This window comes from Delphinapterus leucas, chromosome 21 (assembly GCF_059928025.1).
Source record: "Delphinapterus leucas isolate spDelLeu-1000000601 "Yukka" chromosome 21, BTC_Dleu_Yukka2, whole genome shotgun sequence".
Classification (NCBI taxonomy): Eukaryota; Metazoa; Chordata; class Mammalia; order Artiodactyla; family Monodontidae; genus Delphinapterus; species Delphinapterus leucas.
In genome coordinates, this window is record NC_143149.1 from 7,396,043 (window position 1) to 7,416,202 (window position 20,160).

A 20,160-nucleotide genomic window follows, 5' to 3' on the forward strand; every position below is an offset into this window, starting at 1 on the left:
GTTTGTAGAAATATATAACTATTGATCCAGAATATTAAGAATCATCCCATTTATAGTACATTGATAGTTGTATAAAGAACTAATTCTTATTCAGTTTATTAAAATATTATTTATTGTATCTCAGTAAAATCTTAAATATTTCCACGTGTATAGTTTCACTATTTTTTCTTAATGTTATTATTAAGGTTTTTATATTTTTCTCGGCTACAATAAATGAGAATAGAAAAGTAGATACCAATGAAAATAAATTATCATGATTTTTTACTGGGTCATATTAAAATATTTTATTAATTTTAAATTTTCAGTCAATTTCCTTCTGTTTACTAAGTTAATAAGTATCATATATAAATTATGATAAATTTATCTCTTTTTAATTTTTTTCTATTTCTAACTTACTCCTTAGCTAGAAAGCTAAAACAGTATAAAACTGTACAGTGGTAATAGTCATAATTATTTAATTGTTTACTTTAATGAGAATTGCTCTTTTATTTTACATTGAATTTAGCTTCAGAAATGATAGAATTTTTCATGTTATACGAGTATATTCCTATATCTGTTATATAATATGTTTAAAAATTAGGAATAATGTCAAAAATTGTGGAATGCCTTTACAAAATCTACGGAGGCATTTCTTTTCTTATTTAGAATGTCTTCGAGATTAATTATAATAGCATTTTCCTAATGAGAAATCATTCTAGAAAGAAAGCCTGACTGTTGGGATGAATATGAGTTTTGGAGTTAGAAACCTAAGTTCAAATTAAAATAATAGGTTAAAGTTAAATCTAAACACTTTCCTTGTTATTAGGCAATGTTCTCTAAATATTTTGGTATCATGATTTCATGTCCTACTAAAATTAGTTACTTTAATATTTCTCTCTGTCTTGGAGCAAATTATATATTATGGGATTTTCTGTTCATTTAAAGTGCAAAAGAAATCTGTAAAACCACGTGGATGTGGCTGAGAAGGCTTTGGGAGAAAGTTTAAAGTGGAAAGAGGGGAGGGGGTAATTCTAGCATTTAATGCTTGGTGGAGGAGACTAGACCTACAGAGGGGAAAGAAATCAGTCATTAAAAAAAAGGAGACATAAGTGTCCTTGGCTATCAAAATAAAGGGATGAGTGTTTCTGGGGGAATGGTCACCAGTTGCGAGTGCGACTGAGACCTGAAATACAATAAGATCTAAGCATAGTCCAAAAATTCTTTAAGTGACCCAAGGATGTGATTATTTATTTGCAGTAATGTTCTACACAGGACTGTTCATAATAGCAAAAAAAAAAAAAAAAAGGTATATTTTCAGAGGTACGGTATTGATTATGGAAGTGGTATTATCCCTTTGCTACACTGATATTAAAATGATGTTGCATCCACATATTTAGTAATTGGAAAGGAAGTTCACGCTAAAATTTTAGGTGAACAAGAGGAAATTGCATAACAGGGTATATTCAGGATTATGAAGGACTTTTATTTTTGTCAGTCTGCTTATCTGCCTATTTTAAAGATATTACAGCGATCATGTTTAACTTATATAACAGGAAAATGCAATGAACGTTCTTATCATGAGGAAGTGACCTGTGAGTCTAGCTGCATAGAGATCTTGGGTGAGGCTGCTGACAGCTGTCTCGTGGAATGAAGGTGCCCACAGGTGGGTGGCAGCCAGCTCTGGAATGAAGGTAGGTGTGAAAATGAAGACAATAAGTGTGCACTGCTGCTTTGGGATTCTGCCCTTGAAAGAGAGAAAGCAGATTGATTAGTGACCAGAGGAAGATGCAAAGTTGAGTGAGGATTTGATTGTTTAAATGGAAGTGTCTCCGGTGGTGAATCATACAATGGAAATTTCCCAGGTGAGAGACACAGATTGAATATTCAATGAAAAGGAGTAAAGAGCATAATATTATTTCTGATAAAATAAGAATAGTTAGACTCCAAAGCATGGGTGAAAAATTAGTCTTGGTGGAAGAGTTGGCTCTGCTCTTGCAGTAGGAGAAGAGAGAGAAGGGTACAGGAAATACATATGTATTGATAATTAGGAAGATCAAGTTGTTGTCTCTGATGGATTCCCTTCTCTCTTTTAAGAGAGAGTCAGGGGTCATCTTTGAGAGTGAGTGGAGATTAGGTGGCCAGAGGTGAAAGGAGAGGGGGACCATTTGAAATAGAACTTGGAAGGAAAAGGAGAGTGAGCTGACCTGAGAAATATAGTGGAATTGCATTGTCCCAGTGCTGAGGGTCCTGTGGCTGATAATGAAGAGTTTGTAATGGAAACATTCTTCCATATGGGTTCATCTTCTATGGCAGTGGTATGCTGCTAGGATCCAGGCAGTGGGTTATCAGAAAGGGGATAATTGGGTTCAGTTGTTACCATTTAAAATACCTCCTGGGGCTGCTTTGAAAATTAAATGAGATAATGCTTACTGAATGTTTAGATCACTGTCTGACACCTCAATAGCACACGAATTAATAGTTCGAAAATGATTTTTATTCCTGAGCCAGAGTTCACTCATACACACACACACACACAGACAACACACACATACACACACCTAAAATAAATATTTATGTATTAATAAAATAGGTATACTTATATGCGTGTACTTTCAGAAGTATCAATTTCAGTGATATTTCAAACTTAGCTTCTGATTATTTCTATTATATTGCTTCAAATTCCGGTTTCTCTCATAAAAATATTTTATTTTTATTCTGTGTATTTTCATTTTACCCACCTCTTCTTAGTTTCATTTCTAGAGATTTGTATATCATTAGTTTCAAATAATTTTAATTATTCATCAATTCAAGAGATAGTTTTCTCTGGTTTTCAAATTTATGTATTTTAATCTGCTCTTCTTCAAACATCCTGTTTTATTTCTGTTTGTTTTAACTTAAGCTCTTGTAATGAATCCTTATGAATGAGTCTTTATTTACTGATCATTTTCTTCATTGGATGTTTGAAATAATTTAAATCTAAGAGGGTATCTCCGAGTCCTTGTTTGATATTATACCCTAAGTCTAGATACCCAGTTTTAATAAAGGTTTTTATTTATATTACTCATTTCTTAATTGACCTAGCATTCATTTATGGGAGTATTATTTTAAAAAGAGATGGACATCTGTGTTCTGCTTAGAAGCCCATCATAGTGAATGTAGACGAACACACATGAAAACAACACAGCCCTCAAGACCTCACCCAAAGATAATTCCTACTGATATTTTGGGGTATGTCTTTGGCGCAACCTCATGGCTTGATAGAACCAGAAGCCAGATGACATGCAGTTGCCACGTGAGTTTAGAGTTTTATTTCAATTTTTATAATTTTTTTGTGACTAAATAGACCTTTTGATGAAAATTGCACAACACATATCAGGAAAACGTACACTAAATTAATGCTCTAGAAGTCTGTAATATTTTTAACTTAAACTTTAAATCAAACATTTAGTAAAAAGAAAAAAAAATTTATTCAACAATATTTTTTTTCCACCGTGTTCCTATAGGTGGGTATTTCTAAGTTCTAGTTATAAACTAAGATTTACTTAAAACCCATTCAGACTAGGTGGTTGCACGGGGTCTCCTCTTCTCTCCCTGTTCTTCAATAATTTTGTGATCAAGCAGTTTTTGTTCTCTCTTATTACCTTAATTTTGACACATGATGAAACTTGGAATGAGAGAAAATCAGTGTCAGAGAACAAGATTTCCTTTGTAATTTTTTTCAGAGTAATTGCTTTCACGGGCTATACCTGCAAATGTTGATTGTCTCTACATCTTCTGCATCAAATGTTAAACTATAATATGATTTTACAACCCCCTTTTTTATTAGCAGATTTCAGGGATACCTTTCAACACTTTATTTTTTCAAATTTACCGTCTATTAGAATTGCAGGCAGGGGGCCTGTGTGTTGTGAGAACTTTAATCTTTCTGTGTAGTGTTCCATTTGTGGGTGTGTTAGTGACATGTGGGCAGTTGAAATTGGAAAGAGAACTGTTTTCCTTTTTAAAGTTTATAACCTGTTGAACAATATTGAAACAGGAGGTCAGAATATCTTCCAAAAAATATTGATTATTGTTTTTGGTATTTTTTTTTACATATGTATTTTGTAGGGGAGGAAAAATAATTTCCCCTCTACCCTTCTGAGGTCTTAGCTGAGACCCCTTGTAATAAAAGATGGATGAATAAGAGGAAAACACACAGATATTTGATTAACATTTTGACCTCATATATGTGTATATGGGAGATGCCCAGGGAAAATTGAGTAAACTCCCTGAGGTAGCTTGGAATTCAGACTTAAATACCTTAAGAGGTACGTAGGCCTCTTAGAGGAGAGGAAATGATTTTTAGGGAAGATAAAGGGTCCTTAGAGGAACAGATGGGAGGTGTGCTAGTTTGTGACAAAGTGAGTCTGGGTGTGGTGTCCACTTCCAGTTTCCTCTCCTGTGACAAGAGTCCATCTTACCTGGTTGATGAAACTCCCAGGCAGGGGGTTTATGACAATTGGTTCCTTTTGGGGGATCTGTCTACAGGCAGATAAGGGGGTTCAGAGAAAGCCTCTCCCTGCGTTGCTGTTTTCCAAGTGCCTACAGCTCCCAGTAATCAATATACACAAGCAGCCTATTCTGCAGTGGTATGTCCTGAATGCCCACATTCCTATTGTGGGGTGACATATTCTGCCTCCTTTCAATTTCTAAGTTCCGAACATGTTGAGTAGGGAACAGTGCGGAATTTCGTTCAACAACACTGTTTTCAATATAAAACTTAATACAAATATAATATAGTTTTCAATATAAAACTAGTACAAAAACAGAGTATTTCGTGAAAATAAATTGAGCTTCCTTATGGAAATAAAACCGTACGTGAAAAGGCAACACAGATTTTCTTACAAGCGCTTGTAAGTATCTAATTCAAACTAATAAAAATAAGACATTTTACACTTACCTAATAACGAGATGTACTTAGTTCTTTCCACAATTCTGTGAAACTGTGAGTTTCACCTCCATGTGGACTAAATGACTTCTTCTTGCTACACTTACTGTTGCCTGTTTGTATTTCAGGCAAATGCATCTTACTTGGCACCCCCTGTGATGGGCGGGTGGGTGGTAGTGATGACTCTTGGACAGCTGCCGGTCCTTTTTATAATGGAGGCCCTTTTCAACTCTACCTTGCTTAAGCTAAATTAGATATGTTAGATTCTCTAAAAAGAATTCTAAGCAGTCAGACGACATTGTTCCACGTCTGAAGAACGAAATGAGCCACTTCCAATAAAAACGCTGGCCCCAGCAAGCAGGTGCAGACGTGTGTGCTCACGGGGTCAGCATCTCAGAGAAGCCAAGTCCAGAACATCTTCAGAGCAGCTCAGACATACTGTGCTTGCAGAAACCAGCAGACGAGAGCAGGTTCTGCAAGAAAAAGAAGGATACTGCAACGTGACACCATCAGGTTGAAATCCAATACAACCAAGAAAGTATCACAGTAATTTGGTTCATATTTTATGAGATTAGGTCATTTAGATTTCTTACATCTCGGTGAAACCTTGTAAGTATATCATCTCGAGAAAGATTTTAAAAATTATACAGATAATGAAGTGCTTGAAACAGTCCTTATAAAACACTGTGAGAGCACAGCCCTTGTCAAAGATGGGCCGCAATGAACATTTCAAAGTTACAATGAACCAGTAGTCATGGGCTTCCTAATTATGAAAGATGTATCAAAGATACAGCATAGTGCTACTACCCAATCCAATATGATCACCCTTCATTATATCTTCAAAGGCTCTTTTTCCAAATAAGGCCACATTCTGAAACTTCAGGTATTCACGAAATTTGGGGGAACACCATTCAACCCATAATATAGACCTAAACATCAGACCTAAGCCTATGAAACTAGTAGAGAAAAGGAGATAGAATATAAACTCTTTGTGACTCTGTAATAGGCTAATGTTTCTTAGATACAAACAAAGTAATAACCAGAAAAATAAAAACTGAGAAATCAGAAGTTATCAAAATTTGACACTGTTGAGCTTTGAAATACAGTATTAGTAAAATGAAGAGGTTAGCCACAAAGAAGAAGAAAATATTAGCAGTATACATTTCTAAAATATACTTGAATCGAGCATACTCAACAATAAGAGGCAAACAGGCCAATTTTTTTAAATGGGTAAAAAGATTGGAACAAACATTTTGTAAATAAAGGTATACAGTTGGACTACAGGTACATAAAAAGTTGTTTTGTTTCATTATCAGGAAAATGCAAGTTATAGTCACACTATGATAATGCCACACACAAACTAGAATGGCTGAAAAAGCCCCAAAATATGGAATGTTGGTGAGGATGTCGAGAAGCTGGGCCTATGATTCTCTTTGGGCGAGAATATAAAATGGCACAATCAATGACCTCAGTCGGTTGATTGAGTTTCTTAAAGTTTTAAACTTTTACTACTCATGGCCCAGCCATTCCATTCCTAGATATTTAGCTAAGAGAAATTGAATCATATTTTTACAAGAAGTTGTACACACATGTTCATAGTGGTTTTATTCATAATAGTAAAAAAATGCAATGGAAAAAACCTCAAATATGCATCACTTGGTAAGTGGATAAACAAAATGGGATATACTCCACTGGAATTCTGCTTACCAATAAAGTGAATAAATGAATAACTTTTACAAGTGTCAAATTCATGTTGCTTAGTGAAAGAAGCTAGATCATACCTATTGTATGCTTCTGTTTATATATAAAATTCTAGAAAATAAAATCTACTTTATAGTGCCACAAAGCAGATCCCTGTTTACCTGTGATTGGGGTTGATAGAAGGATAGGTTATGGCATATCACTAGGAAACTTTGGAGGGTGATGTAAAAATACTGTATCTTGATGGTTTGGGCAGTTTCACAGCTATATACTCTTTGGATTTTATACTTTGAGGCCTTTATAGTATACAGTTACACCTCAGAAATATAGTTCACTAAATGGATGTTTTTATTTATGGTAGAGATGTGTGTTTCCAAATGAATAGTTTTCTTACCTTAAATTTCCTACACTTGTATTCAAAGGAAAATATTTTGGAGTAAATGAATGAGCACCACTTGGGTTGAATTTCTGCTTTTTTACTTTCTCATTTTGTATTGCTACCAAAATCAACAAGATATTTCAAATTCTAATTCTTTTTATTATAATCTTTGGAGTCATAATGGTTTAATTTCTGAATGTGTCCAGCAATAATTTCTGATATGTAAATGGGATAGCTGCCTATTGAGTATGCAAGTCAGCAAATAAGATTTTTTTTGAACTTCAAATGTTCTGCATCGCATGGTCTGGGAATCTAGAATTTGTCTTGTGAATATATGTTTTTTTTCTTTTTCTTTCTTGTATCACTTTTTCTTTCCTTTTTCTTTTTCTCCTCCCGTGTCTCTATAACTAATCTCTTTAAGAGAGTAACCTGGGTTGTAAGTGACACGATTTTAATAAATAAGACTGAAGACATGAAATGCTTATTTATTCTTTGTTTTAATCTGAAGAGGCCATAATTTTATTTCGTAGAACCTTAACCATTAGAAACTGTATAATCAGCTGGTAGTAACCATCTATATGATTTTTGCTCAGAGTGAATCTTTGAATCTCTTGTAATAAAATAGCTGAGTTGTATTTACATTTACCTTACTGCAGAGAAATTTAAGTCCTCGATTAGATGTATTTTTAGAAACTATTAAGGATGGGACTTTAGGTCTTTTGTAACATTACAGTCTCAAGGGTTTTTCTGTTTGAGTTGATGGCGTGAAAACGGGACTATGCCATCTCTAAACACCTGGGCCCTTCCATCAAGGCTGAGTGCCATCATGGTGGCCGAGCACAGGCCATGGAGTGAGGGGGCTGAGAGAAGAGTCAAAATTTCCTGACTTTCATTTCAGTGGTAGCACTTTCTAACACACAATCGGCTTTAAAAAAAAATTGTGGTAAAAAATACATTAAATTTACCATCTTAACCATTTTTAAGTTTATAGGTCAGTAGTTTTAAGTACATTTATATTGTTCTTGAACTTTCTCATCTTGCAAAACTAGAAGTCTGTACCCATTGAGAAAAACTCCCCCTTTCTCCCAGCCGCAGGCAGCCACCATTCTACTTTCTGTTCCTATGATGTGGATTGCGTTAGGTACCTCTTCTGAGTGACTGATTCAAGCCCTAACAATTTACGTAAAGGTTTCTTTTCCATCAGCCTTAACAACATCAGAGATAAATTATGCTTCTGTGTAGCCTCTATGCTCATATTCATAGGACTTTCTTAAAATGTTAATGAGTCACAATTTACAAATTTGAAGATGTCAGCCAGTGTCACAGAGAATCTAGTTTCTGGTATTTACTTCAATTTAGCACATGTTTATAACATAACTCCTTTGTGTCACAGCAGTGAATCCCTTCTCGAAGTGGCTTGCCTTGTAATTGAGAAAATGATCACGTAAGAACTAATGTTAGGCTCAGGGTGAGATCCTCAGATTGTGAATTACAAGGAGGAGGGAGACACCATTTTCAAGGAGACCAGGGAAGATAACACAGAATAGGGCAACCAGCTAGATCTTGAAGTTTTCTAAATTTAGTGACAAAAGAATGTGTCAAGATGTGAGCCCACTGAGGTTTGTCCTCAGCAAACCAAATGACATACATTCTGTGATCAATCATCCCAACCATTTTCGTACCAATAACTCCATTGAATCAAACCTGGTGGACACCAAAGACTGGTTTGCGAGGTCAGAGTCTGGAAGAGGGTACGTGGTCAGAAACTCAGTGAGGAATGAATAACTCTAAACAGTGCTTCACATGTTTTTCCAGGTTCCTTTAAATGGTGTTAGTGGCAAGCTTGGGTTAAAAAGCCCTCTTAGGGCTTCCCTGGTGGTGCAGTGGTTGAGAGTCCGCCTGCCGATGCAGGGGACACGGGTTCGTGCCCCGGTCCAGGAAGATCCCACATGCCGTGGAGCGGCTGGGCCCGTGAGCCATGGCCGCTGAGCCTGCGCGTCCGGAGCCTGTGCTCCGCAACGGGAGAGGCCACAACAGTGAGAGGCCCGCGTACTGCAAAAAAAAAAAAAAAAAGCCCTCTTAGCACATTCTTTCTTGAAAAAGAAAGTCATGAAAACCAGGCACACAAAATTGGCAGTTTTGATATGGCAGTACAGGAAAAGGTATTGCATTTTATTGATCTTATTGTGAAATTATGTTTTAAACTTAAAGTCGTATCAACGTGTACTTCAAAGCCAAATAATTTGGACTATTTTCCACTGTAGCCGCAGTGGTGGTAGATTAAAGATGTATATTGCACAAGATGCATTCATGGACAATTACGAGCTGAGTGACTATAAACCTCCAGACCTTTGAATAAATACGCTCCTTTATCAACTATAAAGACATTATATTTTAGATGCACTCCATGCATTAAGATTCCTTGAAAATAAATCATCACGTGTTCTTAAGCCTTCAGAAAATAATTAGCCACGTACTAGCTAAGGGGTATAAAAAGCTGAAATTTGAAAAATCAGTAAATAATGAGAGGCAGGTAAGCTAGCTTTGCTGTGCAGTGAATTTGTGACTCTTCTCTGAATGGACAGAAAAGGCCCATTGCAGTTATTAGTAATTAGTTATTTGCTAATCTTCATGCTCTCAGGGTAAGTTCAACATTATCATTCAGTTCATTATCAGAGAGCTGAATGCATGTCAGAAGTCAATTTTGCATTTAAAAGTGGTTGTGATTCTTACATTTTTCTATGTCGTTTGTTTTTTCTTTTAATTGTTTGTTTTGCTTTTAAGTGCTTTATCGGCAGTGCACAGAACACCAGCAACACAAGGGATTTGGGGGTTTCAGACTTTCAGATTGTTCTCCTCATCGTTTTGCCTTCAGGTTAATAGATTTTTTTTTTTGTAATTGTCATGTAGAAGTTTTGGGGTCACAGCTCAAATATGAACCCTGGATATAGAGGTGGTGAGTTTGGGTGACATTATTGATCCCTTACCCTCTGTGATTCCATATGTATTCTCACAAAACAATGTATCCTTAGTTGGGTCTATAGATTAATTTCTTTTCTCCCTCATCCATGCTTTTTATCTTTTCACACTTAACAATTTGAAAATGTTTTGAGTTGGCTATCATTATATATACATACATATTTTAAAAGGAACAAAAAATAGAGCCAGTACTAAATCATCTAGATACATTCTGTTTGCAAATCAACCATCAGTGGACACAGAAAGAAGTTGACCATTCTCGATTCAGCAGTGGGCAATCAGCAGTGGTCCTGCACGTGAATAAGGAGACTGACCAGTGTGTGACCTGGTGTCCTAGGGAGGGTTCAGGGAAGGCTGCAGCCAACCCAGTCTTCTCCTATGCCTTTACCATGACTGATCCATCCCGAAAAATCAAGAATTTACTTAAATATGATGGTGGGTGTTTGCGATCTTATTCTTCTATTTGCCCAGTTAATGAGAAGTGACCATAAGTAGGTATAAGAACTAGGAAAAATACAGATGAGATGGAGGATGAAAGGGAGGAAAGTGAGACAGAAGTGAGGAAGTCAGTGTCTTAATGATGACCTTGGTTCTGAATTCCTAGTGACCAAACAGTAAAAGGGACCAGCTCTATTATAGGGTTGGCATCCACAAAAAATTCATACTCTTAGTTCCTCAGGAGCAACATTGCTACACCTGCCACTAGAGCCTGAAAGGTTCCTCACACGGAAACCTTTATAATGGGCCCTGAATAGTGTCTTCAAGTCCAGATGGGACAATGCTTGCCCATATGCAAAAACTCTGTAAAGCAAGGATGTGTTTAAGGGAATCAAGCTTGTGTACTCAAATTTCATAGGTCTTTTTTGTTAAACCTGATCTGGCTGAAAAAGCACTTATAATTTAATTGAGAAGGTTTTTGTTTGTTTGTTTAATTTGAAAGCCATATGGATTCATGAAATATAAAAGCAGTTTTTAGAAGAATATGATGGAGTGATCAATAAAGGCTTTAAAGCATAAAATATGGTACATTAGAATAAAATTATGTGGGATAAATGGAAGAGAACTGTAAGTTCAATGAGGAAAGAGTAACAATCTACCAATTCTTCCTCCTAAAGAAGAGCTTAGTTCCTAGTTTTAAATGGAAAATAGTGAGTTTCAAATTGCTATGGTATTTAGACTTCACTAGATAGTTTAAAAAAGGTATAACATTTATTTTTAAATGTTGATATTTGCAGCATCAGAAATTATATGCTTTGTAATGATTTCAATTTGTTAGACACACTTTAGATTCAAATTAAAAAGTGTGAATGGATAGATCATTTTCTAAAATTATTGTACAGGTTATAAAAGCAAAAACTTTTTGCTGGCCCTTGTTATAGAGAACACTTGTGAACTCAACTGTATCCAGTAATAAATGTCATGGCTGGTTTTGTATGAGTAGTTTTTGAAGTGTCACCCAACTCCGTGAAAATAACATGATGTGAGAGAAAGTGTGTGTGTGTGTGTCTGTGTGCGTGTGTGTGTCTGTGTGCCTGTCTGTGAGTGTGCGTGTGTGTGTCTCTGTGTGAGTGCGTCTGTGTGCATGTGTGTGTCTGTGTGCATGTGTGTGTGCGTGTGTATGTGTGGTGAGAGAGGGAAAGGGGTCAGCTGACTGAGATAAGGTAATGTGAGTACACCCTCCCCAAGGCATGTGAGGCTGAGACCTAGACTGTGCAGTGACCACACTACTGGAATAGCCAGTAGCCACATGGGGATATTTAAATGTAAATGAACTAAGAACTGAAATTAGAAATTTAGTTCTCCTGCCACACTAGTCTAGTTCAAGGGTTCATTAACTACATGGGTCTAGTGGCTGTCCCACTGGATGGCAAAGAGAGAGAATATTCCCTCATTTCAGACAGTTCGGTGGCACTTACCTTGAAAAATGGGTGGATTACATAAATACCACTTCACTCTAAAGGACTCGACCTCAGATTTAGGCAGCAGTGTACATCTGTTTTCCTCCGACAAGGGTCTGTAGGGTATACTATAATAAGTGTTTTGTGTTGCACTCTTGGGGATGACTCATGAGCATCCATATGGTGTTCTGAGCATATGGTGGGGTGACAGACATTAAGGAGAATGCAAAAAACTGATATTTGAACAGATTTGGGAGCTATACTTTAGCTAAAATGTTAAAATTGAGCTTTACCTTATCTTTTTTAAATGGAATATTTCTGAATATATCACTTTTTTAGAATCAGAAAAACCAAGCATTAAACTTCATTTGTACTATATCATATTACTCACTCTTCACAAGAAACATTATACTGGCCTTTGGAAAACCTTCAAGTCCTCTCATCTAAACGTGTAATTTTTTGATTTGTGACTAGATCATTTTCCTTGATTGAGTTTTGTCTTAAGTCAAAGGAGGTATGATGTATTCCAATTTGACACAAATTTTGCTCATTTATTCTTAGGGAAATTTTTAAAATTTCCATGAGTTATTATGAAAATTAGTTATCAATTTTGAATATTTCACAATGAAGTCTTTCATTTTGAAGGGCACAAATGAATTAGTTAACTGAATGTATTAACGGTGATTAGAATGAAAAGCTTTACAAGTAGGACAAAAGTAAATCCAAGAAGTTTTTAGATTAATAAGTAATAAGTTGGAAGAATTAGAAATATCATTTAAAATAGAAAATATGGAATTAATACAGAAAAAGTAATTGACACACTCTACAGGAAAAAAAATTCTGTTGACTGCTGAGAGAAATATCTGGTTGCATTTATATCAAAGGTAAGATATTGACTGAGGTTATTAAGGTCAATACTTAAGTGAAGAATAAATCTTGAGTTTTTCATTGAGTCAAAATATCAATACATGTTTGGTTACAGAAACACTAAAAATGTATCATAGTCATATTTTAATATTTTCTGATAACATAATGATTTTCAGGAAAGACTGCTATTTCTCTGACCATGGTTTTGAAAGAAATAGAATCTATCAAATATGTTGGGGCAAGGCATTTATCATGGCCAGTTTGGACGTGTCCTTCTTTGTTCTTCCTCTTTTTTCCTTTTCTTTTTATGTGTCTCCTATAAGAGATGGTACCTTTGTCCATACCTCTGGTTTGCCCGTGTATTTTTCATCTACAAGAAGCAACTGGTAATTTTGTAAAAGGAAGAACAGTTTCCCACAGGTGATATAACGGCCTCCAGGCATTCCAGATGCGTGAAAGGGCCTTCATGGAGATGGTGTTGAAGTGTCCGTTGATTCTCTGATTTGATGCAAGTGCAGAAAAAGATCTTAAGGATTTAAAGTTGTGCAGGATATGAACCATGCCTACAGCTTGCTTTTCATTCCTCAGGTGAAAACAGATGCTCTGGGCAGGTTGTCATGTGCCAGAAAGGGTGTACATTGTGTGTGTGTGTGTGAGTGTGTGTACATGCCTGTGTGTGCACAGGGTTGGCACAGAGTATGGGATGGAGGGATTGCAATCTCTACCTTTGCACATCTGATTTCTCTGGATGGTTTGCCTGTTTCTTTGGGAGGCAGGTTTGGGGAAGCACTGCCTGGCCCAGAGGCACTGTTGTACCGTCGGCAGTCAGTCCCCCCCCCCATCCCATCCCAGTCTCACCCACAAACATGATGTATTAACAGTATTGGGGAGATGACTTTACTATCAGAGACAGTTTGGAGCAGGAGGCACTCAGGAGTTTCTGGCTACTCCGCAGATGACCAGATGTGAACCTTTGCCCGAGCCCCGCAGACTTCTGAGGTTAGAAGTAATTTGAAATTTTATACTTTACCCTTCAATCACTGCTTTATCCATTTGCTAGTAATCCCCACATTATGCAGTTTCTGGTATCTCCTGCTCTCTGACTGGGAGTTAAGGCTGTGAACTCTGTAGACACAGTGACAAGGGGGTTATTACTGATGGAGTTGGTAGCAGCTCTTCATCATGAGATGTTTAATTGTGTTGCTCAGTCCAGCCATCAGCGAAGTTACATTCCTCTCCTTGACAACTGGTAAATTATTCATCTTGAAGTTTCTTTTGTAAAAATGTTTTCAATAAAGAACAGTTCTATGCTTAATGCACAGGTAGAAAAATACAAACAAACTCTTTGGCTCAAGGGGGCCCATCAGTTTTGGAGGCCCTGCCTTTCCCGTGACAATATCTAATTGCTTCTTGGATATGCATTAATGTTTTCTTTTAAAAGAGGCCCATTGGATTTGTGGAGTGTCTACTGCTTTGTTTATGAAAAACCGCTTTCTTATGTCTGATCTGAATTTTTTGTTACCTTTTATTTAAACCCTCTGGCATGATCATCTATCAGTGTCTATCAAGGATTGTCTTGGAAGAATTGTTGGCTTACAGGGTCTGTTTTTCCTGAGTTCCTATGGTTTTTCCAGGCATTTCCCCTTTGCATCAGTGCATTGCCGCTGCCACTGTCCTTCCTTGTGGAAAAGGTCACCTTAATTATATACTAAAAATTTTTCCTAGCGGATCAGCTATCACTTAGGTGGGATACCAGAAACTACTACTGCCTTTCTTAATATTAATTTTCCCTTCTTCCTGTCCTCACAGTTTTAGTTTGATGCCTGGATGCCCAGAATGAAGTCCACAGTTCCTAGCCTCCCTTGCAGTTACATGGTGATGTGGTGACTTACAAACAAGGGCTTATACTGTAAATACTGAAAGGACACTAAAAAAAAATCCTCCTTGAAACACACCTGAACCACACACCTGGCTCCTTCCTTATTGTTTCTCCATTGATCAGCCTGGAATGTGTGTAGAGGGGTTGAGGCCAGGAATTCTGTTTTAAAAGCTAGCAAGCAAGAAGCTCTCCTTGACTGAGAACAGGTCACAGGGATGGTAGGAGGGCTGAGCTGGGAGCTCTGGACCCTTAATGACTTGGTGCAGTTTCCACAAAATCCACAGGATCCTATTTTTCTGTTCTATTTACATGAGCAAGCAAGAAACTGCTACTATGTTCCTGCCACTTTTATGGTGGTTTTTCTCTCACATGCAGCTGAACTTAATCCTAGAAGGTAGTTAGATAATTTTTTTATTGGATCAATGAAGTAGTAGAAACAAGACTAGATATTGTCACGTGTAATACCACATCCAGTTTTTCAAACCTCCCTGCAACATCTACGACAAGCAGTCTCCAAGCCCTGTTTGAACGTCTTCTGTTATATGGACACTCCATCTCCCTGGGTCAACTAATTGGTTTGAACATCTTCCTTTAAGATAAAACAGAACTCAGGTAATCCCTCCGATACAAAGCAGATCTTTAAGAATCAAAGACAGCTGTTATGTGAAGCTAAAAATTCAGAATAACTTGAACTCTTTCAATATCCTCTACCATTGTAGCTATGGTTTCCTAGGCATCTTACGGTTGTCAACATCCTATTTTTCAGTATCTGCTGTCTACAACTGAAAACGATTTTCCAGACCAAGTCTGATGGGGGCCAAGGAGAAAGGGTATTTGCCTGTTCTCTCATTATTACATCGTCTTCTTGTTGGGTTACAAAAATCCTCTGATTTCCTGAAGCGGGTGATCCTGACAAGAATAAATGAATGGTCATTCCCGTCTAGGTCTCCTTCTCTTGGAAGCAAGTGCTCTGTGTTTGGTGCACCTAGCAGGAGAGGGGTGGGGACTGTGCATCACAGAAGCCAGGATGTCAGTTTCCTCTCTCTGATGCTCTGTCCCCGTCTCATGCTCTTACGTGTCTTCCAAGGTTAGTTTACTGATTGAGTTACCAAAAACTGTCACATTGATTTAAAGGTACATTGGATTATATTTTGATATCTGAAAGAACTTATTTTTTATGACTCACCGTTACCTTCTTTCCTAGGATGGTAGCCAACCTGGGGAAAATACGTGTGTATCAAAATGACAGTTTCCTTTGGGAGAACCCATGCTGAGTGGTCTTGCTAAATTAGTCACAGGTCATGGACAATCATAAAGTATTAGATGTACGTAATTGGATTAGAAGGAAGGTCATCTCCTACAACACTCATATTTGGCAGACAGAAAAATAAGGCCCCGGAGATGACGTGGTGAAAGTCACTTACTGTGTGTTGACAAAGATCCAAGTGAGAGCAAAGAAGCCCTGACCTCAAGCTCTTTCTCCTTTTCCCTAACCTCTTGGTTCACCCTCTGAAAGTCCCCTCTCAGGGGACTTTCAGAGGGTGACATTGGGCCACCCAGTGATTCCTGCCACCTAATCCTCCAGCCAACCTAAGTACTGTTTTTTATTTTTCAAATCTACTTTATGTTCTGAGATTGACCTTACAAATTTATTTGAAATTTAAAAAACAGTTTCACTGAAAAAAATCCCTTGTTTAACAAAATAAAAATTCAGATGAAACCTCTTATAAGTACAAATAAATAAATAAATAAAATATCTATCTATGTGTGTGGAACACTAAAGGAAAATCTAGTTTCTCCAACCACTGAAAGTCCTCAGAAGACATTTTGTGACTATTGAGAAAGGAGGAAAATACATCTGTACATCTTGTTTGACACCAAAGAGAAAGAAAGTTTGGAATTGGGCTGTTGCCTTTGAATGGACGTGGAAAGGCAGGACAGGGCAGGTGACGTGTGACTACAGTCACGCCTGCACCCCTCTTTGGAGGTTGGAGGGAGCGTTCATTGTGTGTGTCTTTGGGGGGGTGGGCAGGCAGAAGAAGCACAGACACTCCAGCCTGTGTCCTGTCGAAATGGTCTCTTTTTGTTTCCTCCTAGGTGACCCTCCTAGGAAAAAATGGGTCACAAAACTTTTAGTATGTGTTACATAAGTAGCTATGACAGCTTTTGATTGTTGTTAATTATGGGATGTCAACTGAAATTGGATCATGACATATGTTACATAAAACAAAACATTTTTTTAAAAAAACTCCCCAACTTATTCAAACGTGAGATGAGAAAACCAAGCATTTCTTACTTAAAAGGTTGAAGAAACTTGGATGTTTAACCTAAGGTTTTCATACAATTCCAGCCTATAAGAGCATTTTGAGAAGCCAGGGAAAGCATTTAGGTAGATTAGGAGGATTTTGGAGTCGGTTGTTGGTGTGCTGTCTGCTTCTCTTCATCATCCCAGTAGAAAGGGATGGATAATGGATGTTACTCCCTTAAGCCAAGTCAGATACTTAGAGCCCTTAGATGTCACCTCTGTAGGTTTATAGTCACAGGGTGCTGGGTGAACGTTTGTCTGGTTAGGTTCCCTGAGCCTGGAATGAGAAGGGGTTGCTAATCCATCAAGATTGCACACTCAGTGTTTATTTGAGTAAAGAGTGTAGAAGTATTTCAAATAGAATAAATGTGAAATCTTGTCCAAGAGGGCAGCCTTGAGATGCAGCAGAAGTGGCCACCAGATTCCTAGAGGTGGAACTATAAGCTTCCATCTAGAGGAGAACAAATCTGTAGCTTCAAATGAGCTACATTTCCGGTTAGGAGAATGGAGGCGGGCCCTAAAGAATTGATGAAAACACCCCATTAGGAAAAGTCAAATGTGCACACCCACTAGCTCCAGAGGATGCATGGCTGGCTCACTGCAACGCCCTGCTGCGGCTTCTGAGATCATAGGCAGAGATCATAGTTATCAAGCTGGTGGGGATCATGGAGAAGAGAAAAGATAAGCCAACTCAACTCCCCAATGACCAGCTGATGCAGCCCAGAGCTTATAAAAGAGAGAAGTTGGAAATTTGCTTTGAAGTTTTGATTACCATAGACTGGAGGTATTCATTATTTTATTATAAATTTTTAATTGTTACCACAGACTAAATGTATTTATTATTTTATTATAAACAGAGACTCTGTTTTGTCAAGGCAGGTAATCAGAGAACTGTTTTGTTTAGTTTTGTTTTACCAGAAATATTATGAGACTTACCCTAAATTTATCCAGAGACAGGGGAACTTCATGATAATGGTCCTACACTCATATATATTTACACATAAAAACATTGCCTTTAGAGGTAAACTATATTCTACCAATTCTTGAAGGCCCCTTTCAGCTTCAGATTGCTATGATTTTAATATTTTTCTTCTCTCCTCTCTTATGGATTTCAGTTTTCTTCATTGAGAATTTCGAATAAGTTAGGCTGTCTTTATCACGGGGTCTGCTGTAAGAGTATATAGTGCATAACTTCACAGTGTTGAAACGTGGCACCTTTTATTAATGTACTTTTAAGTGCAACTTAAAGCTGAATTGTTATTGTTTTTTTCATGAAAATGAAGTTAGAATTTAAAAATGCACAGGATTTTCCAAGTATTATATATCATAATGGATCTTAGAAAACATAGTTTAGCCCATTTTTTCTACTAACACTCATGTTTGGGAAACACAAGTAGCAACTGTGGAACTAAAAATATTATCAAGGAATCAAACAAAATAATATTTAGATAGCTACAGAATTCTGTGAAACAGCTCCTGTCTCTACGGATTCCTGTGTTTTTCAGAATGCAGGACTTTGAGTTTGAAGATGACGACAAAAACTCTGAATATCAGGTTAGGAGATTGACGGAGTCAACCAAGTGATGGAATTATATTGCCAAAACAAACACAAGTGTTGAGATTCTCACTAACCTTTAATTTGCTCATATCCAGACTATCATTCATTTTACTTATTATTGGGAGTTTTTCCATTATTTTTTTAACCTCATAGATATACACCAGAACCTTAGCCTTTTTGACCAAGGTAAATCAAGCATCAAACTCAGTGAAGAGAGCATTACAAAGAAAAACACCACTGCCCTCTAAAGCTGTAAGCTTTGACCTCTGTCTGCAGCACAAAGGAAAAAAATAAAAGGCTGATTGAAAACAGTAAAACCACCTTGGCAATTGCTGTGGGTTTACCATGTTCTTTATTTCCAACACAGTAAAATCTGGAGAATGATGGAAGGTGGGTTCTTGCAAACCATGGAGTGAATATTGCAACTCTCCTATAATGAGTGTCTCAGCAACTCGTACTTTCAAACCTGCTTATATTATGATTATTTGTTTTAACTCTGAGCAAACTTGAATTCATCCATATTAGGAAGCTGAGAATGAAGCACTCTTCTTTCCATTTTTTTCCAATTACTTATTTGTATTTATATTTTCAATTTCTCTTCTGAAGTATAACATGTATATATAACATATATAAAGAACATTGTATTCTCATTTTTAATATAGAGCTCAGTAAATATGTACATTTTATTCTTGTATAACCCCACCCATATTATAACAGTATGAAGATACCTTATAACATGTAATATATAATATATAAAATATAGCTATATAACATGTAATGATACAGTATGACATTAGTGGGTTTATTATTATTTTAAAATAAATGAATATTTAACATTTTTCTGTTTTTTTGAATATGTATTTGTATTTATCTTAAAATAATAGTAAACCCATTACATGTTAATGCGGAAAACGTTTCTGTTACTGTGGTTAGAACAGCCATGAGATTTACCCGCTTAAGGTTTTAAGTGTACAATACCAAAAGCACAGGCAACAAAACACAAATAAGTAGGGCTACATCAAACGCTAAAGCTTTTGCACAGCAAAGGAAGCCATCAACAGAGGGAAAAGGCAACCTACAGAATGGGAGAACATATTTTCAAACTCTATATCTGTTAATGGGTCAATATCCAAAAGTAAGGAACCTCTATAACTCAATAGCAAAACCAAAACCAAAACCAAAAACAACCCGATTAAAAAAATGGGCAAAGGAGGGAATTCCCTGGCAGTCCAGTGGTTAGGACTCTGAGCTCTCACTGCTGAGGACGCAGGTTTGATCCCTAGTCAGGGAACTAACATTCCATAAGCCGTGCAGCATGGCCAAAAAGAAAATAAAAGGGCAAAGGACTTGAATATACCTGTCTTCAAAGAAGACATACAAATGACCAACAGTTGTATGAAAACATGCTCAGCTTCTCTAATCACCAGGGAATTGCAAATCAAAACCACAATGAAATATCACTTCACAGCTATTAGGAGAGCTACTTTCAAAAATAAATAAATTACAAGAGTGAATGGGGATGCAGAGAAATTGGAACACTTGCACGCTGTTGGTAGGAGTGTAAAATGGTAAAATCACTATTTTTTGTGATTTTGGCTCCTCGAAATCACAAAAAATAGTGATGGAAAAAAATAGTGATGGGAAAAAAAAAAATATATGGAGGCTCCTCGAAAAATTAAAAGTAGAAC

The 20,160-nt window shown here is 36.8% G+C and overlaps 1 protein-coding gene across 2 annotated transcripts in view; it reads left to right on the forward strand.

Moving 5' to 3' along the window:
• Window positions 1–486: 486 nt before the first annotated feature.
• Window positions 487–20,160, forward strand: part of LOC149744422 (uncharacterized) — a 485,722-nt gene continuing 466,048 nt past the window's right edge. For both annotated transcript variants that reach the window (XM_089903593.1, XM_089903592.1), the window contains exon 1: window positions 487–1,670. In XM_089903593.1, the coding sequence (XP_089759719.1) occupies window positions 1,665–1,670 (6 nt within the window). In that variant the 5' untranslated portion in view covers window positions 487–1,664. The remainder of the gene's footprint in view (window positions 1,671–20,160) is intronic.